The 26748-nt window shown below is 49.0% G+C and overlaps 1 protein-coding gene across 1 annotated transcript; it reads right to left on the bottom strand.

Annotated features, from left to right (window-relative positions):
• Nucleotides 1–1265: 1265 nt before the first annotated feature.
• On the bottom strand, nucleotides 1266–26521 carry srcin1b (SRC kinase signaling inhibitor 1b). The gene is made up of 18 exons (XM_076151546.1): nucleotides 26196–26521; nucleotides 20671–20697; nucleotides 12819–13023; nucleotides 12481–12610; nucleotides 12230–12401; nucleotides 8527–9494; nucleotides 8291–8380; nucleotides 8003–8043; nucleotides 6415–6575; nucleotides 6121–6296; nucleotides 5830–5960; nucleotides 4479–4626; nucleotides 4059–4356; nucleotides 3419–3785; nucleotides 3178–3320; nucleotides 2453–2602; nucleotides 2226–2327; nucleotides 1266–1421 (listed from the first exon to the last, which is right to left on the bottom strand). Exons 1-18 carry the CDS (start codon nucleotides 26502–26504, stop codon nucleotides 1266–1268), a joined length of 3774 nt encoding a protein of 1257 aa, XP_076007661.1. The 5' UTR covers nucleotides 26505–26521.
• Between the last annotated feature and the right edge of the window lie 227 nt (nucleotides 26522–26748).

The raw sequence follows: 26748 nt of genomic DNA, 5'->3' as shown, positions 1-26748 counted from the left end.
GCTCGGAGAAAAAACGAAATCCCGACATGCTGTAATTTGGGGTTAACACAACGGCGGCTCATTCTACCAGCATCCTCTTCCATTACTGCTTTGAACCCGGGCCAGAGTATCCAACAATGACAAAGCAGACGATCCATTTCTAACTACGAGAGAACTGAAACCAATGGAATCCGTAAAGTGCATTGCAGACGACATACAGGTGTTCGTTGCTGTCTGGTGGACGGATTGGACGTACTAGCCTTGAACGCAACACCTGCATCTATGAGCTAAGCAACGGAGACGATGGCTCCTGGGAGGAAAGGTGGAGCAGGATTTGGCATGACCGCAAAAAGCCAGTCTCATTGGGGGGGGAATACTTCTTCTTCTTCTCCTCTCTCTTTTCCCGAGGCTGTCAGGGAGCGCCTGCAGGAGCAGATAAAGACGGATGGGAGCTACGCTACCAATCCGGCGGGAGTGCTTGAGAGTTCATTTGGCCGAGTACCTCAGAACTGCGTTTTCTTTTTTTCCTCTCTGCGGTCGAGTACCTCGGTAATTCAGCCATTAAGCGATCCATTATCAAACCCACTTCCATCGCCGCCTTTATCACACATTTAACTAGAATTCAGGCCATTTTTAAACTTGTGCTTCACCCTTGTCACTTTGCATAATAAGTTAAGTTATAGCATTAGTGCTGCTGAAGGCAACGAGAAGAAAGCTAGCGTCACAGATCGGATCTCTTACTGACGGCAGCAAACGCAGACGCCATAGGTTTCTGGAATCCTGTGCGAGTTCTGCCTGTAGGTCCCACCTGCTACCACTTTGGATTTAAAGGAGGAGGGGGGGGTTGAGGGGGAGGAGGGGTGCAAAAAAGAGCAGCATGTGTTAATCGTTGGATGAATGGAGTGAGAAATGAAGAGAGTGATTCAGCGAGAGGATGCATGGCGGAGACGGCGGCTGTGACTTCTTTGAGAGATATGAAAACAGATTCCGTGGCGTTATTGAGAATGACGTCGCACACCCAAGGTCAAAGAAGGTGTCTGTATAGATCTGACTCAGAGAGGAAAGCTACTTGAAGCTCCACCAATGAGCTTCCTCGTCTCACGGGGGGGGGAAATCAAAGCATCCAACACACTTCTAACGACTCAATTACACCCAAAACACACACACACAGATCTTCCTTCCTACATCTCCCAGACGTTGAACGAATCTTCCTTTTTTTTTGAGGTGGGACAGTCCGATAAAAGGAGTTCAAGCCGTGGGGTCCATAGGGCAGCCGTTCTGTTTTTTTAGAAGTGGAATACCTGCTGCTGGCCCTGGACTTTGGGGAAGTCCTCTTTCTGCTTGCGGGTCTTGGTGGGTCTCTCCAGGCTGCCCTGCTGGAGGTGCTTGAGCCTGGCCGCCACCGTGGGCCCCTTGGTGGGCCCGGGAGAGTTCCCGGTGTTCTGCGGGAGAAGCCAGATATTAGTCAATACTAGAGCAGGGAATCCCACCCGGACACAACCGGACTCAGGCTAATATTGAGCTGTTTTCCCGCTCCAAGCGATTTATTCCAGCCTGCACCCGCTTGCTCGCTCTTCTTGTCCTTTATTGTGACAGCTCGCCGCTTAGTGGCATGGTGAGATAATTCCAACAAAAACAAGACCTTTAAACTCAGGTAATATGTCACCGGAGCTGTCAAGGAGAGCCGTCCGCCGGCCTTATCTGCTTCCGGCGCCGACACACACAGACACACACTCACACACACAGACACACACAAACGGCGCAGCTAAGGGAGGAGATTCCCCAATACGCTTGCACAAAGATGGTCAGTATTAGAAGGATGGAGGTTTAAAAAGGAAAGAGGTTGTAACAAGGTCAGTAAAGCTCACACAGACAGACTGATACTTATTCTGTAACAGTATTGATTCTGTAGGATCACTTGGATTAAAATGACTAAAATGAGCCAAATAAATGTTTACAATCAAAGCTTACACGGTGCGTTTGAGTGTCATGACCGTCTCAGCTCTCTTTCAGGAACCTTCGATCTCTCACACTTAACGAGGCGACATAAGAGGATCTGAACGCAGCACATAAATGGAGATCTGATCTCGCTGGAGGTCAGCGACACTTTGCGAGTTAGTACTGTCACGCTTCAGTTGAAAGTGTAAAGCGGAAGATGAAGAGGAAGGAAGAGGAGGAGGAGGAGGGCAGTCAGTGGCAGCAGGAGCTCAAGTCCACACAGCCGAAGAGAGAGGTTTCAGATTTACCTTTTTGCCCAACGACCCAAAGAGGCATGGAGGGGTCAGTTGGGACCTTGGTGGGGTGTTGGATGCTTTAATACAGGGAGGATCTTTAACTCTCTGAAATATCTGTGATCCGTGGCGTTTGGGAGACATACGGCACCTCGTTACATTCACAAACACAAACCATCACCATCTAAACCTTCACAAATGTGTCCACACACATCTCAGCTACGTCCTGAAACTGCGTCTACCTCGAGCTCGGCGATGATCTTCTCCTCGTCGTCTTCGTCTTGGATGGCCGACGCGGCGATCACGGGCGGGGTGGAGGCGGGGCGGGGGGTGTCGGAGGGCGCCCGCCTCAGCTTTACCAGCGTTTTAGGCGCCTCGCCGTCCTCCTCCGCCTGTGGAAGACACAAAACAAAAGACATCTGCGCGTCTCAGCCTGTCCAACCGTCCGTCAACGCTTCAACACTCAAGACGCTCGCCGCAGTGTGACTCACAGAGCCGCAAGTCAGATTTAATTTAAACTGTGACATTAAATGGATCATTCTAGCAGGAAACTTCTTCTCCCAGCGACATCATTCACTGCATATCCACAGAGCTCAACAGGATTTAGACGGGATACTCAACAAGCCGGAGCTTTAGAGAATTCAGGCAATTCTGGAGGCGAATGTGAGTTTGGCGTCTTAAAAAAACTTTCCCTCCACACACAGAGAGAGAGAGAGGGGGGGGGGGGGGGGGAGAGAGAGAGAGAGAGAGAGAGAGAGAGAGGGGGAGAGAGAGGGAGAGAGAGGGAGAGCACCCAATCTTTGCTCGAGGACTCACAAAGTAAAAGTAATCCCAGTCCCACTTTAGTTCAACAACGCGATGCACGAGTGACCCAGATCCATGTTTGATCATGAGAGGCTGGGTTCTCAAACTGTGTGTCAGAATCCGAATGAAAGCCGCCGACACCGAGCTGCTATGAGTTTCGTACCTTCAGGCTCTTGGTGGTGAGGATGACCTCGCCCGTACGGGTGGTGGTGATGCCGTGAGCCGACGGGAAACTCCGGCGAGGCGGCGGCGGCGGCGGAGACTTGGAGGGTTTCTCTGTACGGTACCGGGTCACGTTGAGGTCCACTGGGGGAGAAAAGGACAGCGCAGGGCCTCAAAACCACCGAATCGTCACATCCTGTCGTTATTCTTACAACGAAAACGCAACAGAAAGAGACACTGACCCGTCCCACGCAGAGATCCAACGCCCTCCAGACTGTTCAGCTTCTGGGCCGCCATCTGCACCTTCCCCGGCTGCAGGTCCCCGCTGGGCGTCGTGCTCGTGGTGGTGGTGGTCACAGCCGTAGCGCCGGTGGTCAGCGCGGCGGCAGGAGAGGAGGTGACGACTGCGACTGCGGCGGCAGAAGTTATGGGGACGGTCATCTGGGGCTTGGGAGGCACAGCCGGCTTGTTGATGTGCCTGGCGGCGAAGTCCAGGTCCGGGATGGCCTTCATCAGCTCCGCCTGGGTCTCCTCCAGCAGGCGATTGATGTCCTGGGCACTGAACTGGGTCAGGCTGGCCCGTTTCTCCTCCCAGTCCCGCTCGGCTGCCTGGTGCATGAACAGATCGACGCATTAATGAGCTGCAGCAAGGAAACAGTCGCATTCATAATCTGTGCTTTCTAATCTTACACAGAGAAACCAAATGACAAAGCCACTGCTCCTCTTGTGTGTGTGTGTGTGTGTGTGTGTGTGTGTGTGTGTGTGTGTGTGTGTGTGTGTGTGTGTGTGTGTGTGTGTGTGTCTTATCCACCTTCACATCCAATTTGAAAGTTCACCATCTGGCTGAGAACAAAACATTCGACATCGCTATCAAAATCTTACCAGTCGTACTTCTGCAGACACAGACTTGTCACCCGGGCGCCGACTCGGCAGCTCGTCCAGAACCCGATTTCTGAAGCTCATGCAGGGCTGGACGTCGTGCTCCGGGCCCGAGGCGTCGATGTCGCCGGCAGACACGGGCATCCAGTTGGCCAGGCCGCCGCCGGAGCTCAGGTCGGTGAGGCTGAGAGGAGGACTGTTCAGGATGTCCATGTCAGAGCTCCGGCTGAGGTCGTCCAATTTCTTCTGCGACTGGGAGGAGAAGTCTTCTGGGCTCTTCCACACGCCCTCGCCCAGTTGTCTGCACACACGCACACGCACACACACACACACACACACACACACACACACAGGGGAGATGCGTCACACCAGGAGACCAGGAGGAGAGATACAGTTTTGTCTTTAGCTGGAGTGTTTGTGTACCTGCGTATTGTGCACAGAGCGTCCGTCATGGAGCTGCAGCGCTTCAGCAGAGCGTCCAGGCGGTGAGGCTCCTCCTTCAGGAACTTGACGGCCTCCACCTCCACCCTCAGCACCACCCGCATCTTACTCTGCAAGCCGGGGAACTGGTCTGGGCAAGAGGAAGGAGAGAAGAAAAAGTGAGGAGGCGGCAGTGAGCGAGAGCCAGAGTGAGAGAGAGAGAGAGAGAGAGCCAGAACCAGGACTAGAGCCAGAACCAGAGCCAGGATCAGAGCCAAAGCGAGGGAGGGAGGGAGGCAAACAGATTAGAGAAGAAAAGACACAAAAGGGAAGACGTGATGCTGCTATCTGAAGGCGTCGGGTCGCTTCTGTGTCGTATCTGCGGCGCTCGTGCTCGGCAAAGAGATCGAGGTCAAACGAGATGAAGAGACGGATCAAGAAGTAACTCGACCCGAAGACAAACACTCCGCGCGACATCAGAGCACGGCGGAGCGTCGACACGTCAGGCACGCAAACTGAAGGAAGCGGCGGCGTTCGGTCCTGGCGGTGCGATGATGAAGACCGAGTTCATAAATATTGAAGAGGAGGAAGCACGCAGGTCACAACAGCAGGACAAGAGGACGACACTCAAACTCCATGAATATCAATTTTAGTCGTTGGAAAACTCATAAATATTTACAGCCTGGACACACGCGCCGTTTCTCCACCGCCACTCGGCCCCCAATATGGAAAACGGACGCAATTACTGCACTTTTCACAGGCGAGCGACGGTGTTTTACTCTGTGTGTGTGTGTGTGTGTGTGTGTGTGTGTGACCGTCGAGTGTTTCCAGACGTTTTCAGTGATTTACATTTACCCATTTGAATTTAACCCCACAAGTATTTTGGCCAGCAGGCTTTTGCAGTTTTCACTCAGTGTGCACGGTTCAGGAAGTGGATCGGTGTCTCACACATCTTAGAAGCAAACTGATCTTCTTCCTGCGTGAACATAACCACCGCAGCAGCAGCAGCAGCGACGGCGACGGCGGCCAAGTTTCCTTTTGAGTTTAGTCCAGCTCCCTGAGTCAGAAGCGTTAATTAGCCACAGGAGATGTTTCTGCAACAATGGCCGCCATCTACGCCCACGAAATGAACTGCAGACTGAAGAAGACGTCAATTTAATTTAGATTATGAATAAAACTGCAGCGGCTCCATTTCAATTTGAGAAAGACGAAATCTAAAGCCGTGTTTGGTTTTGGTGATTTTATGGAGCTTATAGTGAAAGAGAGCAGTTAGAATGAGACACAGACACACACACACTGAAGCAAACACACAACCACCTGTCAATGCAGCTCATTCTAAATCAGTAAGTGTTACTTTTGAGCTCGCTGAGCGTCTCTCCCAGCATCCTCAGCTCCTTGCTCTTCTGCTCCACGTCCTGCTCCGTCACCAGGCCGTGATTCACCGACGAGTTCTTCTGCAGCTCCTCCACCGAGCGCTCCATGTCGCTGTGAGGAGGAGACGTGAGGAGACTTCAATCAATACAGCTGAAACAATAACAAGCAGGCTGAAGCTGTCGGATCAGAACTTTGTGCTCTTTGAGGATTCAGGGAACTTTTGACATGATGTCTCGAGTGTGTGTGTGTGTGAGTGTGTGTGTGGACTCACTGCAGCTGCTGGATGAGCAGCTCCTCCTGGTTGAGGTACTTGAGTCTCTCCTCCTCCACTAGGAGGCGCTGTCTCTGAAGCGGGTCCTCCTGGGTGCGGGTGGCGTCCAGCATCATGAGGCTCAGCTCCGACTCCGTCTGCCTCAGCAGACACAGAACCGAGTCCTGGTTCTCCAGCTGGGGAAGAAGACAAACACAATCAGAACGCACGTCACACACACACACACACACACACACACACAGACACACACACACACACACACACACACACAGCAGCATGTGTGAGGCTACACACCTGCATGTTGCGTAGCTGGGAGAGCTGTGTGCGCAGGGCGTTGGTGTTCTGCTGCAGGTTTTGCAGGTGGAGCTGCATCTGCAGGCGGGACACGGTCACCGGCTGGTTGGCGGCTGAAAGGGGCGGCGGCATCAGGGCCAAGGGAGCAGATGGTGTCAAGGCTGCTCATCAGAAAGCAGAATTTAAAGTGAGTGAACCTTCTCTGGTGTTTGGCTCCAGTCCGTTTATCACAGAGGGAATGATAGAAGTTGTCCCCGAGAACACAGAGAATAGAGAATCAAAGCTTTGATTTCGTAGGGAGGGGAGACGAGGTGGGGAGAAATGCATGCTGGGTAAGCACAGATTCGCCTCTGCGTGACTTCCGACACCATCAGACAGAAATCTGCATCGGGAATTCCAGACAACTTCTATCTTCATGTCAGGGGTTTGGGATTACAGAGGGAACGCTGCAGTCTGACAGCAACAGCGTCATCATCATCATCATCATCACACACATGCAGAAGAAGACACGGCGAGGGGGGGCGGGGCTAAACAGGGAAGACAATCCTTAACAGATTGTGGTTTTCTGAGCTCAACCAGGCGCTGCTGTTCCACTAAAACAGCACAAAAATCTGGACAATGCGAGTTTGAAGGCGGCGTTGCGGTTGCCGGGACACACGGCTAATTGGAGACGTGGTTTCCGAGGGCCTGACAGGCGCAGCGCGGCGGGCGGCTTTGTTTCTGCTGCCTCCTCACTTTAGTGAATCGGCCCGGTTCTGGCCCGTGAGCACAAAGGAAGAAAAGAAGAAGAAGAACACCTCGGCCCGAGTAATGGCGAGATCCAACTAGGCGACTATTAACCGGTGGGGGGGGAGGAAAGTTGCGTGCTCAGCAGTCTGGCAGAGGAAGAGATGAGCGCCGGATAAAGCTTAGGAGAAGAAGAAGGAGGAAGCGTAGAGCTGCAGGTTAGAGGACCAGACGCTGCTAAGTCATACCAACAAGAGGCCAGAAAGAACATCTAAAACAGCTCATTGTCTTTCCACTTTTTTGTCGTTTCTGGAACTTTTACCCTCACACACACACACACACACACACACACACACACACACACATTTACTTTGTTACTCCGGAACGAAGACGGGAAGACGGACAGCCATGACAGGGTTGAACGCAACTCAAAAGCAGACAACAGGAGAGAAATGAGAGGGTGAGGCACACACACACACACAGACAGAGGCACACACACACACACGGGGGCGGGGCAGGGGGGAGGGGCTTCAGGAAACACATAGCTACCTTTCTTTTTTTTAGATCGTCCAGCTAAAACAAGAAGCACGAGCAGCGGTTACAGACACGTGGAGGAGGAGGAGGAAGAAGAAGAAGAAGAAGAAGCTTTGCACAGTCAGCCATGTTGATCACATATGAGGCACTTTTATGCAAAACAGAAAAAGAAGAAGAAGAAGAAGGTGGGGGGGGGGGCAGCGGCGTGTCTGCGAGGAGGAAGCACATTAATGTTGGGCTATCAAAGAGGCGGCGGTGGGAAGCAGTGACAGGAAAAGGTTCGTCTTTCTTCTTCTTTCTTTTTTTTTTTCAAGTAGCGAGCACTTACTGTCAGTTCCCGAGCAGTCGCTGGCTGACTCAATCTTCTCCCTGGAAGAGGCATTAAAGCACTTAGAGGCAGGGCGCACACACACACACACACACACTCTCCCCGCTGGCTACTGAGAAGCCACTGATACGTGTCGTCAAGAGTGCCGTGTGTAGAATCAGAATATGGAATAACGCTGCGTGTGTGAGTGTACTGCACTGTTTTTGGAAGCAGTGCGTGTGTTTGCGGGTACTGTGGGTGTGTGGGTGTGTGTGTGTGTGTGTGTGTGTGTGTGTGTGTGTGTCTTACGGGCTGTCTGCTTCGGGCCCCCTGCTCAGAACTCTCTGCAGCAGACCGGTCAGGCTGGCGATCTGCTTCTCCATCGCCTCCATACGCTCCCTGAACACACACACACCAGACGCATCATTAAGCCAGGTGTGTGTGTTACATCACAGCAGATCCATCATTTCCCCGGTGTTTCCCCCCATATGCTCCTCTAATTCTTGCCAGCGTAACGTGAGGAAGTGAGTCAGCGTCGTTCCTACCTGGTTTCCGTCTCGTTCCCCATCAGAGGCGATCCGAAGGTCCCGGCGCTTCCTCCGTCTCCGGCCATCAGGCAGAGCTGCTCGGCGGCCAGGCTGAGCCCCGAGCCCTGGCCCCGGGATTTGGGACTGTCCCCGAACACGGAGGAGCTGACGGAGTCCCGGCGCAACCCCTGCCTCCCGGGTGAGCCTCGCCCGGGCATCGTTCCCGAGTACGCGTCCCTCATGTCCGGGATCTTCTGGGGAGACGAGGGCGGCGGCACCCGCAGCCCCATGGCCAACATAGAGGCGGCGTAGGCGTCGTTGTACAGCGGTCCTCCCGGCCTGTAGAGGGCGCCGCTTTCAATCAGCTCGCCTTGCAAAGCGGCCGCAGAATAGGAAGTGAGCGAGCGGACCGAACCGGCGCCTCCGCCTCCCCCTCCGCCACGCCGGTACAAGGAGCCGTACGGGTCGGCCCTGGCAGGGAGAGGGGAGTGAGGCCCCCCTGCCAGACTGAGCCGGCCCGGGTCCGGGCCCAGAGAGTACGGGTCGGCGTAGATCCCGGCCCCACCGCGATCGTCCCCCCGCAGCAGCAGCACGCCCCTGGACCCGCCCATCTCGTCATCGGGCTTCACGTCCCGGCGCTCCAGGATGGCGCTGGAGGAGGTGCAGAAGGGCGGCTGCTGGGCGTGGTGCGGCTGGTGGAGCTGCGGCTGCTGGTGAGGGGAGGAGTGGTGAGCCTGGGGGTGGGCCTGCGGGTGGGGGTGGGGGTGGGGGTGTGGGTGAGGGTGGGGGTGGGGGTGGGGCAGGGAGTGGGTGTGGTGGGGCGGCCCGGCGTAGGAGGACGGACGGCCGCCGCTGTAGAGGAGGCGGGCACGGGAAGGCGAGCCCTGCGGGGGCGAGGCGGAGGAGGTGGAATGCTGGGAGGACATGGGAGGGTTGCTGAGGCGACGGTTGGGCGGAGAATCCTGAGGGGCGTAGACCATCTCCCTCTGTCGGGAAGGGACAGACAGGAGACAAAGGACAAGACACATCCAGGATTGATTAGTTTCCTGTCTCACTCTTGAGTCACAAACACTCCCCGCTTCCATCGCATCGTACGTCATCTTCATCGGATTTGTCGGCGTTCTCTTTGCTCTCCGCTCGTGTCTTAATGGATCGCTTTGTCTGGGTGGCAACTAGTAATTTGAGAGACGTGTTTATGTTGCAGAGCTTTATTGTGATACTTTACAGGCTATTCATAAAAGCTGCGGTTCAAAGCGACGAAGACGAGGCTTCAGATTTCACCCTGAGGTCCATCTTTAAGTGCCACTTGATAGTTTTATCCATAGGGACTTTCTCTGTCTTTGCAAACCTCACAGGGGGACAGAAGCGGGAGATACGACGAGGAGACGACAAAAGGAGACGACCCCGTAATTGCAAGAAAGCTATCAGGAGACGATGCAAATTGAAAATCCAATATTTTCCGCGTAATAACCCGTCGGCCTCTCACTGCAGCGCCCCGCAAGGCGTCCCTCACAGAGGACTAATGACTCCCGCCGCTGTCGTCTTCCATCTCGTTTCTTAGCAACAGCCTGGTATTGACATTATCCTATACAGTGCTGAAGATGTCGCGGGAGAGCGAGAGAGAGAGAGAGAGAGAGACGTTTAATTCCACCTCCTAGACCCTCGTGAAGCCGCAAGACGTCCATCACGGCGGCCAACTCCCACCGACGCGCGTGTGTGTGTGTGTGTGTGTGTGTGTGTGTGTGTGTGTGTGTGTGCGTGAGTGCGTGCGTGCGTGCGTGCGTGTGTGTGGCAGTATCCCAACATGGCCTCGTTCCCGCTGTGGAAAATCTGCCAATCAATTTCATCCCAAACTACATCCTGTCCTCTAGTCGCACGCCTGGATAGACCTCTGCTATCCCGGTCATGCTTTTGTACCCTGCAATCAGGGAATCATCTCGGATCTCTGTTGGCCAGGGTTCAATACATAGACACACACACACACACAGACTTTAGTCACCTTGGTAATGGCACCGTACACACACACATAAAACTCAAGGTAAGCTCGCCCGGCTGGATGCGGCTGTAAAACGCGAGGAGGATTTTAGAGGCGTGAGCCGGGTGAAGATGGCAGCCGGGGGCCACCAGGGAGATGGAATATTTGACCTCCAAAACATAACGGGAGAGCTGCAAATCACACACACACACACACACACACACACGTACACACACCAGCAGGCAGGCAGGCGTGAAGGCAAACAATACACACGCACACAAGTAAAGGAATCTGGCGGCAGGGTGTTTTTGATTAGCAGGAACAAAAATGGCAGAAGTGTCAAAGAGGAAGAATCCGTCTTTGTCCTTTTCTGCGTTATATCATTGATTTAATTTAATTTAATAAAAGCGTTTTTGAATAATCTGAGTGTGATCGGACCGGAATGGAATCCTCCTGCAGGAAACCGAACACGGGTAAAATAAAAGGAGCGACATCAGCGGCCGTTCTTCTCTCCAGCTGGAAGCGAATGAATCAGTGAGGCTGCGAACTGAGATCAACCACCGCAGTGCCAACTGAGTATGACTGCAGCCGTCGATGATGAAGCAGATCACAGGTGTCAGACGATGACGACGAGGAGAGAACAAAGTCAGAGGATATAAATGTGTTTGGTACATTTAGAGTAAAGACACTAAGGACATTTACCCCATTCTTAAGTATAATTGCTCCATTTTAAGTAGATTTACTTCTTTTCCATGTACATTTACTCTTCTACACTTCAGAGGGGGAATTGATTTTCGGCTCGGCTGCATTTGCATGATCCATGAGTTGAAGCTCATGACGTGTCACTAATACCATTTCTTTCTCTCCTATTATCCACCCTACATCCTTTAATCCTTCCTTGCCCAACTCCTCCTCCTTCCCTCCCTCCTTCCTTCCTTCCTTCCATAAATGTATACAGTATTTCTTTCCATCATTGAATCATTCTGCTTGATTCTGATTCTGCCGGTTAATCCAATTTAAAATCCAATTAAGGGAATAAGGAATCATTACTTATCCTTTATACACTTTGAGTACTTTTTACATTTTAATTGTGTATCTCAGTATTTCATCATAGTGTTACTGCTCTGTTACGCAACATCTAAATACTTCATCCTCTGTTATTGGCTGGCACTCTCGGGTCCTCAGCTGAACTGGGCTGCGACCCAACATCTCCAAAACGGGTTTGATGCTGTTTTGCATTCGGGCCCAGTCAGCTGCTGGCAAACGTGAGCGTCTGGCAGCGCTTCAAGTGTCAGGTCACGTGACTCGCTCGCCCGCCGTCGAGTCGATTGATCCTCGGACACGTTACGTAACGCAGAGCAGCCGTGTTTGTAAACAGAGAGGGAAGAACGGAACAATGATGAAAGAGAAGCCCGGGGACCGAAACGCAAAATTAAATTTAAACTTGAGAATGTATTATTTCAGAAGAAGATTGGCCGCTATCTCCCGCCGGCAGAAAGGGAAACTTGTTTGTTTCTGCTCCCTAATCTATGAGTCATAAGCCTGCACCAGAGTGTGAGACTCAGTAATGAAGGGAAAGCGTCGGTTTCTCAGCGTCGGCTCATATTTTAGCCTCGCCGCTATAATAAAAAAGCTCCTCCGGGTATAAATATTGTGTCATTTTGCAGCCGTTCACTCCATTTATGAAGTTGTTTGTCATTTTAATTCATCAGTTGATGCGTTTGGGTGCAGGAGTTGTGGGCTCACCCGTAGGTCCCCGTTAGCCAGGTGTGGGTTGTGGTGCCCCGGATAGGTGCCGTAGACGGGCTCCTTACAGTAGATCTTGATGACGCAGCGGTCCTGAACGTCTCGCGGGTCCTCCAGCTCGTAGAAGACGTTGCGCGTCTCGTCTTTAATGAGTAGAGCCGTGCTGGGAGACCTGGAGCGGGAACAGAGCCCGATAAAGCAACCTGGCTCAGAATACCAAGTGTGTGGCGTGTGTGTGATGAGGTGTGTACCTGAGCATGGCCATGGTGAGCCTCTGGGGGAACATGTGGACTATGAGGGCCCGCAGGGTGTCCAGGCTGGTCAGCTCGTGGGTCAGGTGCACCCGCCGCGTCTCCTCCCCGAGCTGGAGGAACAAGATCCCTGGATTTATGGATGGGAGAAGCAATGAGGGACGATCGGAGACGAGTGAAAGAGGGGTGGGGTGAAGTTTAAGAAGCAAAAAAAGGGATGAAGACAAGAGAGTGAAGGGACAGTTTTCACCTGCAGACACTTTGGTGCCCCGTTTGCCCCTTTAGGTGCCACTGAGTGTTGAATGTGTAATGTCATAAAGTCACACAGAGGTCCTGACCTGGCGCCCGCAGCTTGGCCTGGCTGGACGAGCGAGCCAGCGGGAGGCTCTGACGGAGCCGGTTCATCCGGTTGAAGCCCATGGGGAAATCGGGCTCCGACATGGTTTCCAGGTTTTCCGCCGAGGCGAAAGAAACCCTGCTGGCCTGGTCAGCGAGCGCCGGCTGCTGCGTGGGGCTGAGGCGCGTCACACGTGGCGTGCGGGTCTGCCAAGGGGAGGAGGACGCACAAGATGAGGAGAGAGAACAGAAGACCAGAGGGGGACGAGATGATGGAGAGACGGTTATTTCGCTGTAATCAATGAAGCTGACACCTAAAAACAGGAAACAGAAGCACGGCCTGGAGGGAAATCAATGTGGAGAAATCAAAGACAATGCGGAAAAAAGAAAGCATTACACAACAACGCAAGCAGTTTACTCAGACAAAGCTGCTTGGATAACAACGAGAATGACAACAAAGAGAGGAAACGAAGCTCCACAGCTCACAGAAAACCCGGAATGTCCCTGAGAACAGTCCAGAAGCCGGCAAACGACATCGCCCAGCCACAAGTTTGTCCAATTAAATTGTATAAAAAATGAGAGTGAGAGTGCGTCAGCCGGGCGAGGGAGGGAGGGAGAGAGAGGGAGGGGGCGTCTGAGCATGTGCGGCCCTGAATGAGACGTTCCTGTGGAGAGATGAACTGCAAAAGGGTGTCAGAGCCATGAGAGCATTGAGATGTTAATGACTTCCTGCAAAAACCAAATCTCTCCTGACAGACATTTGATTATTATTAGATTTTTTTTGTGGGACTCAGATTACCGCTGATATTTCACCGGTCCAATCTGAGCCCAGCGGGGATTCCAAACAGTGAAGGACCTCTCATTACAGCGCCATCAGGAGCCGCTGGAGCAGGTTTGGGTTTGTGTTCTGTGTGTGTGTGTTTGTGTGGGTTTTTTTTTTAGAACGAATCCTCACTGACAGACATTTTCCGGCCCAAAGAAGACGGTAATGAGCTCCCATAGTGCTGCAGTGAAGTCAGCTCAGATTGCCTTGTGTGTGTGTATGTGTGTGTGTGTCTGTGTGTCATGTGGGTGCTGTTTGATTCCTCCAGGCAACACGCTGCGGAGCACGTAAGCATGTAACAAACACGTGCCACCCTGCACATCGATCAACATGCATGCCTTCCATAATGGTGTTTAATCTTCTTTTAGGATGAGAAAATCTTATTTAATCAGTTTAATAGCCGAGAGCTCATCAGGCCTTATATACCACTGAGCTGTGATCGGAGACAATAAGGCGTTCAACCTCATTTGCAGATAGATCAGACAGCAGATTCATCAACACGTCTGTACGTCTTTGTTTGTCATTCCTCTACGTAGTAGAGTCTCGTTCCAAAGCCTTTTTAAAAATATCAAATCTTAGAGGAAGATGATTTAAAAGCATCAATATATTATAAAGCATCTCTCAAATGAAGTGTAAAGTCATTAAGGATCGTATTTTAGCTTTAACTATTCTTATATCTGACACTTAAACGATGTGCTCTGCTTTCCAAACGGCTCTCCAAACGCCAATATTTTACTATCTCACTACTTTTAATTTTTATACGCAGCTCTTAAGACTCCGTTTCTGCTATTTATAAGTCATCCGCTTTAATTACAGGATGTTTTGTTTGCTTCTGGAGGCAGAGTTACTTTATTCACCCACAGGTGCACATAAACAATCTGTTGCACTCGATTCCCCTCAGCGGCTTCTTCCTCCTTCTGTGCTCAGTCGAGTTAAAAATACCAACCGAAACTGTAATGGTGCACCCACATCCTGCACACACACCTGTCAACACAGAGAAAAGCCTCCATGTGTGTGTGTGTGTGTGTGATGCCTCTGATTTCATAAAGAGATTCGCCGTGGTGGGCCTGAATCCGCCGCCACCTTTTGCCTTTCATTTGATTTCTGTTTACGTTCGGCAAAAAGCGAAAGATGAGAGTAAACAGAGAGGCGGAAAGGCTATGGAGGATAAATCACACAAAGATGGATGTGCAGAGGAGCAAAGCAACACATTTATCTCACAATTAGCTTCCACCTTCTCCTTGATCGGCCTCATATAGAGATTTGGTTGCACGCTTAACACCGCTGCTGTTTCATTCCCTGCTGGCTTTATCTTCATGCAGGAGGATCCCTGAACGCAACACCTCCCTCTCTCACGCTCTGCTACAGGGATCATTCACTGCAGTTACTGCCGCCATAAGTGACAAAGTGACACAGGAAGTCGTAAACAGGGACGTGGTTGATAAATGGCGGCGGCGGCGGCAGACTCGTACAATGATGACATTCACTGGTTTAATGGGACTATAGAGGAGTGTGAGTGTGTGCTGCAATTAAGGGATAGAAATGGTTTGCATAGTGGGAAGAAATCCCGAAGTCTGATGCAAAATTAATTCTCAGGTACGACGTCGCAGCATCAAACACCTGAAATCACCGCAAAGTCTTTATAATGGATTTCTCGCCATTACATCACCGATTCTAACACGGTTACAAAGGAGAACGCCAGCAGATGTGATTATTACATCAAAGGGTCTCGTCCAAAAATGTGAGAATCAACCTCAAGTCCATTATACTGTTGTGATTCAATCATAAGGGGACATCAGGTTTGCTCTGTTTCTGTCCCGATAATCATCAAAATGACAAAATTATGCGTAAAGAAACGATTTCACTGCCCTGCAAATCTGCTAATCATACCTACAGATGCTGTACGCCTCTACTGTGTGCTGATCTTAGATGTAAATAGACCACACTTGAATAATAATGTAGCAAAATGAAACGAGGTCGAGAGCTCGTCTGTGTCCAAAGTGATTATCTAACGTCTCCCGGCTGTGATGCAGCAAGTCAGAGCTCAAATATTTAACGTTAAAAACTCCAGAGTACAGTGAACGCAACCTCTGCCTCCTCCCGTCAGCTACATTTCAAGTAAAAGATATAATTGAAACGTTGAAATCATTTAAAAAAAAAGGGACAATCTGCACTTTTCGCAAGATTCGTTCAGGAAAAAAAGGCCGATATTGACGATAAGGGTTTGAGTGATGAGAGATTGCTGCAGATTCAGAGATGCCTATTCTGCCTTCCTCTCTGATTGTGAGGTTTTCAGTGGAGGCTGGTTGGAGAAAATCGCTCCCCCCTGTCAAAAAAAATCAGTGTCTTTTTGTTTTTTTATGCAAGCAGCCTCCTGTCTCACACCATCACCACAGCAACGGGACAAGAAGCAACAATCTGCATTATGATAAGATGGATTTCCAAAATATGAAGATATGAACTGAAATATGGACGCATTTCAAATCAAACATGGCAGAGTTATGCATCTCCATTTGATATAATAAATAATTTCACTCGACTCACTCATCATATCGACAATCCAATCCAATCCAAAGCCAGACAACAACTATGAGACCACAAACCAGTCAGAAAGGCTTCCCTGTCTCAGGTATTGGGTGTATTCTTGTTACAATGTTGTGCAGCGCTTGACATCTGCTTTGGTTTCATGACTGAGCTGGAGCTGCTGGAGTATGAAGCCATTATGTGTCTGGGTTGGTGAATCTGAAATGGGGAGCGAAGGTAATAAAATCAGATCACACCGCATGTAACACACGAGGAAACGAGCAAAAACAGCTAAACAGGCTGCCGTCTCAAACCCACAGAAGCCGCAGACGACAATAACCTCTAACTGCAGTACGTGTGTTCCACTCTGAATTGAACCCATGCAGCTACGCTACATCCAATGAAATGGTTCCTTTAAGACATGAGATCCTACCTCTACTTCCAGCATCTTGCTTTAAAGCGTCAGGAACCTTCTACATTCTCTAGATCTAGATGAGCTCTAGTTGCTGATATGATTTGGTGCATCTCCAGTGCTGAAGCAGACTAAACTTTCCTCACTTTCACTCCCTTCTGCTGTTGTGTGTCATGGCTCCACCTTTACACCAATGATTGGGTGTTCAGACCCGGAGTTTCCACCAACCAATAAATGGGACTTTGATTGATGAGACAGCTGTACCCAGCTGTTCGAATGCTGCGTTCAGGTGCTCAACGGGAAAGTGTCAACTGGTGAAGAGGTTACGTTACACTTCACAACTGGCAAACAAGAATACAGAGTTTACCACTATTTCCCCCTATAATTAATCGGTTTTTCCCAATTTACAACAGCGCCTGAATGCAGCACACACACACACGCCTGCATGTTTCACACCCCTGGACCTAAGAGATTTCACGGGCATTATCACTCCATTTGTGGCATTCCTTTCCACTGAGCACAGCATGTGGAGAGATAGTCTCCCTAACACACCCAGGACACATTGGGTTAAAACCCCACAACATTCAGTCACGTAATGTCGGTTGACACGCAAGTTGGCAACGCATTCGTACAACAACAGCCTCGGGGGGAAGAGAGGCAGGTGAAGGGAAGCGGGGAACATTGATGACAGGCTGGGTTGTGAGCTGTCCAATAAGGCCCCGGTCTCGTTCCATTTCCCACAGCGTGACTCCACGAGGAACAGCTGGAGGTTAATCGCCTTGCTCAAGGGCACTTGTTCTTTTAGTGAACGGAGATCACCTTTTATTCACTTTTCAGCCCACACACTCCCAGCTCAAACAGTGTGTTGTATCTAGCAGTGTTTTGATGAGAGTCTGGGCTTGACCTTGATATCTATTGTCTATCTCTTCTGTTTTAATAATGAAGTTAGACAAAGTAATAGAAGTAAACCAGCCGATTTGACATCCTTTAATGAAAGATGTTTTCTTTCGAGCAGCACAAAGGGGGGACTTTTTATATTGTTATTGCTTTTCTCTTAGTCCAGCCTTATTAATGCAAAGCCCGCTAAGCAAATCATACAGTCTGGGCAGATGGCGGCAAAGTGTCAATAAGACATTCTGGCTCCGCGCCTTAGCAAAGTGCCAGTCGGTAAGAGGGGAACACACTGCAGCAGCAGGCCGCCTAAGCCTTGTGGTGGAAAACACTCCCACTATTCTCTGACTCCGATTTGGGGAATAGTGATTTTCCACTGAGCTTCATATCAGCAGCCAAACAGCACAAGAGCAACAAAAGCAGGTATCCAAACGGGTTAGACTGCAGCCAGCTCGCTGGGACAAATTTGGCGAGGGCAGCCTGAGGAGGGACACACGCATGTGAGAGCTTTGCAAAGCATCCAGCATCCCCGAAGAGAGGCAAATCCTTTGAAAATATAGTTTTGTTGTGGATATTTGCAGCTGACTTCAGCATATACAGTCCAGTCAAGAACCTTCCAGAAGAAAACGGGCATTACATGTTTCAGACTAGGTTAGATTTGAAACTATTTCCCAAAAGTCAGTATTATTTATCCGTTTTACAACATAAGAGACAATATAACGTTGCTTTCCACACTTCTTTAGCTCCCATTAGCTATCTATATTATTGAATTTGACATTAAATTACATTAGAAAATACCAATTCCGACAACTTGAAGCTGGCCAAATCACATTTTCCATTTGTGTAATTTGTTTTGTATTGAGCTGTATTGTACTACAGATAGATGTGATATCAGAGGACATGGCTATTGGTCTGGTCCGAAGCCTTAGACTCAAAGAAGCACTGTGTTACCCTTTAAATGACTCTCTCATCTGGTTTGTTACAGTCCTGATAACATGTGGTTGAAATCCCTCAAGCAGTGGGCTCCATTATAATTCCCTCGGAAATGAAGATGGCTGATGAACAATTGGAATGCAGCCTCAATAGGGTCGTCTCTCTTCTCTAAGCCCACAGTACGGTTCACACTTCCACATTCACCACTGAGGCGAGCGGAGGAAACAATAAGATGTGATTACTTTGGCTGCTCCAGACTGACAGACAAGAGTACAAGAGACGCTAAAATGAAGCATTAATGTTTGTATAAGTGAGGCTGGGAGCAATGAAAGGGGGAGAATTATGCAGCGTTGTGCTCCATTGTGTTAGTGACACTGTCAGTGGCAGCAGCAGAAGCAGCAGCCGAGCGTTTGAATCCATGCTCGTAAATGAGCAGACTGTCCCTACATCCGTTTTGTTTAAAGAAAATGTAACAGGGAGTCGAGAAATTTCTGTGTGTTTGTGTACACACAGACAATATACGGGTACCAGATCCACTCTAACTGTTTCCATGACCACTGCAGAGCCATGTTTGCATAGAAATGTACGTCTGCAAACTGAAGATACTTTGTTCCAGTATATGCATATCACAAATGTGTGTGAGCACGTTTAGAGAGCTGCAAACCAATGGAACATCAAAGGGTACCAGTGGGGACTATTAAACACACACACACACACACACACACACTAGCACAGCGGTGCACTGCTGCAGGGGTTTCTATTGCATCAGAGGAGGAGGCGAGACTCTCCGACTCCCTAAGAGGAAGGGGAGCAATAACCAATCTTGTATGAGCTGCAGGCCAGCAACAAATGGGGGAGTCAGAAAATCAGCATGTGTGTTAGCAGCTGAGCAGACATGAGAGGGAAATGTACTGGCATGTATGTGAGCTACTGTACTGCTACTGTACATGACAGGAAGGAAACGTTGCATGTAGAGCCGCACTACAGAATGAGATAAATGTGAGACGATGCATATAATGATGCTTTCCTTTTTCCACATCATACTGCATTTGAACTGATAACAATAACACTTTCAACGCTGCAGGTACAGTATATTGTTGCAATCTCAGGAAATCCTTCAGCAGTGTTTCTATTAGCTGTATCAGCAATAGGCATACTAGGGGCATTTCAAGTAATGTTATGGTTAAGGTGCTGTCGGCCTGCAGTAAGTGCTTAGGTTTGCGTATGCACAGCAGTACAATCTCCCCCGGGCTGCATCAGAAGTGAGGGTCAAAAGGTTTGGTCAATGAACATAATGTATTCAGGTCCGAGGTGGAACTAATGATGCATTACAGGCTGTGGTTGCTCGGTAGCTTTGTATGACTTCATCCAGCCTAAAGGTAAACTAGAACACTGATCTAAACCTCACTTGACTTAGTTTAGTTGGTTTGGCAACAGTTCATGATAAAATGCTTTTGTTAGTATTGGTAACCGCTGCAGCATGAGAGAAATATCATCTTTTAAATTATTAGTGCTCAGATATGCTTCACCTTTTCACCTTTCATACTATTTGATGTGTAACCTTGTGCATGGCTTGAATAATCAGACAATAGAAAGAGTTTCTAAGGCATCCGAGTGATTCAAGAATATGTAACAATTGGGCGCATCAATTTTGCTGCATGGCAAGAAGTCACATTTGAATATTTTGTAACAAAGGTGGGAACAAGTCAGGCTGAGTCACATGTCTAAGTCACAACACGTGAAGTCGTGTCAGATGAGTTTTGAGTCCATACAAGCCATGACTGGTGCTGTGACTTGTGACCTGCAAAAAAAATGACTTGGTTCCACCTCTACTTTGCGAAATACTACAGAGTAAATGAATATACAATTAAAAACAAGGCTTGATCAACAGAGTGTGACTGCTCAGGAGCTCCTCATTGAGTCGAGTAATAACCGGAGCGTTACCCTCCTGCCGGCTGGCTGTCATGACACGTGTAACTGATGCAGATTAAGGGAGGTCTAAGAAGGTTATTTCCCTGCCTACGACAAATCAATATTTGTTTCTGCTCAAGACAAAAAACGTGTTTGCCCGTCGAGATAGAAATGTTGGGTTCACGGCACGCTGCACAGGAGCCATTCAAGCAGCTCAATGTGCCAAAGTATGACATCACTAAATGAGAGCAGAGGAAGGCAAGCGTGCATGCAAAAGATATAAAAGAAAATGATCCTATTAGAGACAAATCCACATGGGAGACGGATTTACACTGAAAACAAACACAATATTGGTACTGACCTTGAAGCTCCAGTAGTTTGGTTGTTGCTAGGAGGGAGAGAGAGAGAAAGAAAGAGCGAGGGAGACAGGGGAGAGTCGGGGGGGGAAAGAGGGAGAAAAGGGGAGCGTAAGATATTTTCCCACATGTTAAACTGGACATCCAGAGGAATCAAGAAGGAGAATGTATGGAGGATGTAGTGAGCAGGAGGGATTAAGTTCATGACTCAGTTTCCTTGTGACGAAATGTCAACTGATACAACAAAGTGTGGCTGATACACTGACAGCTGTTATACTGTATTACTTCACACATCCAGTCTGTTATGACACCACTTGATCACAAATTATATAAAAAAAAAAACCTTAACACTGAAACCAATGAATGTAAATGAGCCCATCGTGTGCTCACCAATCCTCCAATCACTGTGCGTTATTGGTGAGAGAATGACGGGCTAATTATTGTGATGATGCCAGATTAAGTTCCGTTGTCCTTCACTGCCATTATAATAGGACTTTAATTGCTTGTAATTGGGTCTCGGCAATTACTCAAATGTTTACAGTGACTTCACACACACATCACACACACACACACACACACACACACACACACACACACACACACTAATGATGCGAACCCAGCAGCTCCTAAATTCAACCTCCAAGACTCCATAGATGCACACTTGACTCATGCCCATGAGCAGGGATTACAGCAAAGCACATACAGCAGATGAAGTGGTTTAGTACTTATAATTTAAAAGCTCTGGCTTTTTAACCGATAAAACTGCAAATTTCGAGACTTGACTTCATTAAATCACAGTTTTGAGAAAAGCAGCCTTATCTCCGTTTAAAACAAACTGCACCGGTGGCTTTGCTCTTTCATTTTATATTGTATGAGAAAAGTGCAGAGCTGAGCGCCTTCCACTTTGTACTAAACGCTAATTACCAGCTGCGGTGCATTAATTGAATGCCTGTGCAGAAATCAGCTTCGGAGGCGGTTGAAAAAAGAAATAGAACCTCCACATGCTCTCGCTGGCCATCAAGTCAATTAACAGAAACTGCCTGAGCTTTCGAGTACAGCACATATCACACGTCATTCCCCTGATAATGTAGAGTCCTGATTCCTGACAAATCAGCCAGATGTGGAGCAGCTAGAGCAGGATTTCATGTCTCCACGTTTTAATTAGCTAGAATACGTCCATAACTTGCACCTTTTGAGCTGTGGGTAATAAGAAAAGAATGAGAAATGATGCAGTGTCCAGCTGTTGACAAGGGACCATACAGACTTACAGACTTCTGCTTGACAAGCTTTTCAACATTATAGGCTAACTCCACTTGAAAAACTTTAAATGAGCTAGAGTAAGTTTCCAGTAGCTCATTAATGGCCCAGCTGAGCACTTTAGCTGTTAAAATTCAACTTAAAGCTGCCAAGATTAATGATGGGATAACTTTATGATAAGGGGCCAGAAGTGAGATGAGCAAAGCCGCTTAAACCCTGTAGTTTCTGAGGCTAATTGTTAGCTACAGTGGCTTTTGCTTATTAAGCTCAAAACCATTTAACCACATAGTGGACGATGGGAATGGATCCAAACAGGCTGTTCTGTTCAATCTATGTCACGTTATCATCACATTCATATTCTATTATGGCTTGCTAGTAATTCGGGAGCAGTTTGATCCCCAATATCCTCACTCGCACCTTTCATTTCACTTTATTTGGATATGAAGGAAGCATAGCAGGCAAGAGAAACAAATGGTGTAAAGAGCAGCGCGCCTGTGGGCTGTTCTGACCCAGATTTCAGAGCTCCGCGTCCAAGCTGGTGTCCAAGTTGGCCTGACAGCACCTGACCCAGCTTCAGTTAGCTTCGATTTGAACACCTTTTATCTCCATCTCCAGATTCATGTACATTCTCAGTCTCTAAGCCCTACTTTCATACAATTACAGGGAACAAATAGGAGTGCAGGTCATTCAACGCACAGGGAAAATGGCTACCTGCTAACAGAAAGACCACCAAACAAAAACACATTAGCTAGTTTAGCTACTATCCAGCTTGAACGTGTTGTTTCTCCGTACGGCATCTGAATATCACCGCATTTGTTTGTGCTGAATACTAACTAAAACCTGCAGTGTGAAATTTAACGCCTTTATAGCGACTGTAGAAAATGCATTTAGCTTTCACACCGCCAATTTTGCCAAAAGCTCTGCCATTTAACTGGTAAAACTTTGAATCAGCTAGCATATGCGTCTGGAAATGGCCTATTCCAACACGTAGCTAGTGAACAGACAGTTTACACCAGTGACACAACCTCACTGTGTGTTAAGTTTATAACTGCTGTGGCATTCATCACGCATTAGCTTATTAGCTTCGTCCCTAAGGGAGCCATTTTAAAGGTGATGCTTTTGTCAACAGTAACACTTTTGCTAAGAGTGTACTCAACACTTAAACCTCTTCTAATGAACACGAGACATCTTCGGAAACTATCTACCGAGAAATGTACCAGAGAAAAAGGTTCCCAAACATTTAGCCACTGTCAATGACTGTATTCATACTAATTGCTTGACTTTGTCACGATAATGAGCCTTACAGTTCAGGTAAGCGATAACGTATCGGACATTTTAGAGATTTGGTTCCAAACTAGACTTACGCTTACATTAGCCTACCAATGTGATTGCCGTCACTAACGTATCGCTTTCATCCAGGTGAGCAGCTGTTGAAACATCTACCTGAACACCAACCCAGTCCACCAAGTCACTCGGCACACACACCTAACATGTGGACATTTTTTGGAACATAAAATCCGTCTGGTCCGACACGAACGGGCCCCCTATGCACGGTGACTCAGTGATTACTGCCTGCAATATGTCTCAATCACTTGAGCTGAAATCCCAGGGGACAGATAGGAGAGACAGACAGGGGAGAGAAGGGAAGGAGACGAAGGGGAGCGAGGGAGGAAGGGATGTTAAGGAAAGAGCGAGCGTGGGATAAGCAGAGAGACACAGGCCTGACCTGCATGCCAAGTAGCCATCTTTGTACCCACCCTCCTCTTTTTTCTTTCACTCTCCACCCTCCACTCTGGTCCATGCATGCAGACACGCCGCCACACATGTGCATTCACCCGGGCATGCATGACTACACATCTGGATTTAAGCTGATAGACAGTTTTAGTTCTCGCATCTTCGCATGCCTGTGCGTGCATCTTAACACGCACATACACACACATACTCTCTTTTTAGTCAGATACTGCATCATCACAGCTACACCTGGCCAACACCTGCCTGGATGGTGAACAAATGGAGTCTCCCTTTATCAACACACACACACACACACACACATACACACACACACACACACACACACAGGCGCACAGAAAGCCATTATACTGTGATTAGCGATTAGATTTACCTGAGCACGTAAGGCAGCACATAACAACATGTACACATATACACACACATCACACAAGTAATTAACAGTATTGTCACAGTTATGTCATTCTTCCTCTTCCCCCCCTCCTTATCTCTCCTCGCTCTCCTCTGATGCAGCGAGAGGAAGCGTCACCCACAGATACGATCACAGCTATGGCAGCACCCACGGCACCCACAGAGGAAGCTGAGATAAGCTGAGACGCAAGGACAGAGGTTAGAGAGTTTACCGTCACTACTTAATGAGCACGTCGGCCGCTCGGTGCATCCTCCGGCTCCACACGCCTCCCTCTTCCTCCTCCCCCCTCTCCATTTTTTCCACTGCGGCTCTGTGTCGTTTTCCCGCGCCCGGAGGATCCGCCAGAGTCCCCACGCTGGTACCCGTAGTAGCGCCTAGGAGGCAGTCAGCATCTCTCTCTCTCTCCCCCTCTCTCTCTCCTCCACCTCTCCCTCTCTCTCCCCTTGTGCCTGGCAAAAATGCAGCAGCTTCAACCTCCCTCGTCCCCCCCTCTCTCCCTCTCTCTCTCTCTCTCTCTCTCTCTCTCTCTCTCTCTCTCTCTCTCTCTCCCACCGCTGTTGTCTCTCACTCAGTACAGCGTGTGCCTCTTTGCTCCAAGCTCAGGCATTGCCAACCATATGATATCACTCAGTTGCCTTATATGGGAAATGGTGGGTTGCTATGACGACAGCAGACTCCACCTGTTTCTCCATCTCTCCTAGGCCACCTTATTTCCAAAGGCAGATAGATGGTCTAAGTAAAGTAAATATGCACAGCACATGGAAGGCAAAGAGAGGGTGGAAGGGAAGCAGAGGGAGGGAGGGAGGGGGAAGGAGGGGAGGGGAGGGGGCAGTGCTATACGTGATTGATAGGCGGATGTATAGGAGAAGACTGGATTTGGTGCTGGAAGCTGGAATAAGGTGGGGAAGAGGGACAGGGACGCTTGAGCAGGGGCTTCGGTTCTAACCACATGTATCCATTCAGAGTGCTGGGCGAGTGATGGAGGGATGAACAGGAGGATAGAGACAGAGAGAGAGAGAGAGAGAGAGAGAGAGAGAGAGAGAGAGAGAGAGAGAGAGAGAGAGAGAGAGAGAGAGAGAGAGAGAGAGAGAGAGAGAGAGAGAGAGAGAGAGAGAGAGAGAGAGAGAGAGAGAGATTTGATTGGAGTTCAGAATTCCACATTCAAGACAATCCATCCATCATTTGTCTCACTTGAAGCTCTATTCTCTATATTCCGCCGTGGAGGCTTTCATGTAATTACCACTAAAAGAGGAAGCATTACTGACCCGGCCAGCTGCTCGTAAAAACCTCCGCCACAAAATGCAGATGTGTGGGTTTGTCTGTTTGAACTGAAATGCCCCGATTATGCCCTTGTGGGAAAAAATATCAAGGGATGAAAAAGCTCCCACATGTGATTACACTTTTTAGCAATGCAAACATCCATTTCAAAATAAAGAAAATCTATGGAAATAAAGGCAGTGAGATTAAAATGATTGTATTGTTTCTTTCCATGTCAGCATTAATCATCATATGCTGCTGTTAAACGTCTCACACTGAAACACACTGTAACCTAAATGTGATGTCTTTTTACTGGCAATTGTATATGCGTTTAAAAGGACAACAGCACAAGCTACCCGACACGTTTATTGCCCATTTCAAAGACGATGACTTAAACCTTCCCTGGACTCGCACTTTCCCGCTGTTGATGTTTTGACCGCGTTCTCCCAGGGCTGCAGGCAAGACTTTATTTTCTGACTTATCTCCAGAGAAGCTGCATATAAACCGCAGCCGACGGTTCATTACAAACCACCTCTCCACGCCTACCACAACAGGAAAAAGGTAAATACTAAGTGATGGATTACAGGTTGAAGATATGGAGCAGACACAGCGCCCCATGTTTCTCCCAAAGACAGAATTTCCCTCTAAGTAAATGTTATCTGGCACTGGAAAGGGAATCTGGGAATTGGTGATAAGTTCCTCGAAGATGAGTGTGTTTTGTTTCACGTTGGGAATATCAAAAAGAGAGACGAAGCCACTCACCATGCATATTAAAACAATACCAATTTTCCCTTGCAACAAAATGAAAGCAGCCTTGTCTCACTGACTCAGCTCATTAAGTGAGGGTCGTCATCGTACCTGTCTTCCAGCCGCAGCAGCAGCCGCAGCAGCAGACGAGCTCTGGGACACCGTCACGCTGGCGGAGCTGTTGGTGTACTTGTTTTTCTGGAGATCCATGAGGGCGTCCCGCTGGCGCTCTATGTCGGCCTTGTGGATGCTGTTCAGGGCCTCCAGGCTCTTGGCGGCCACGGTGTTGTGCCTGCGGTCCAGCGACGAGGACGTGAACCCTCCGTTGGTGTTGTCGGGGAACCGTCGGGCCCCGCGGCCACCGCCGGCGGCCAGGGTGTGGTAATCCCGCGGGAATTCGGCATCGCCAGCAGAGATCATGGGACTCTTTCTCTTCTCTCGACCTGCGACAGGGGAGGTGGGAGGAGGTGAGAAGGGATGACGGTAGAGGTGAGACTACTTCACACACACATACTGATTCATTTACAGAGTTCAGGATATAATCGGTTTATGATTTCTGCACATTTTACCCAAGTCGTTTTTCACTCAAATCTACTCACAGGGACCTGAACCTAAGGTGAATTGTGCAATCAATCACAGAGAACATGCAGTCACCTTGATTTCA

The sequence above is a fragment of the Genypterus blacodes genome, unplaced genomic scaffold (genome assembly GCF_046128005.1).
Source record: "Genypterus blacodes isolate CSIRO-AG114 ecotype Tasmania unplaced genomic scaffold, CSIRO-AGI_Gbla_v1 ptg000055l_1, whole genome shotgun sequence".
In the NCBI taxonomy this organism is placed as follows: Eukaryota; Metazoa; Chordata; class Actinopteri; order Ophidiiformes; family Ophidiidae; genus Genypterus; species Genypterus blacodes.
The sequence above is the reverse complement of the archived record's forward strand: the minus strand, read 5'-3'. Positions and strand labels throughout refer to the sequence as shown.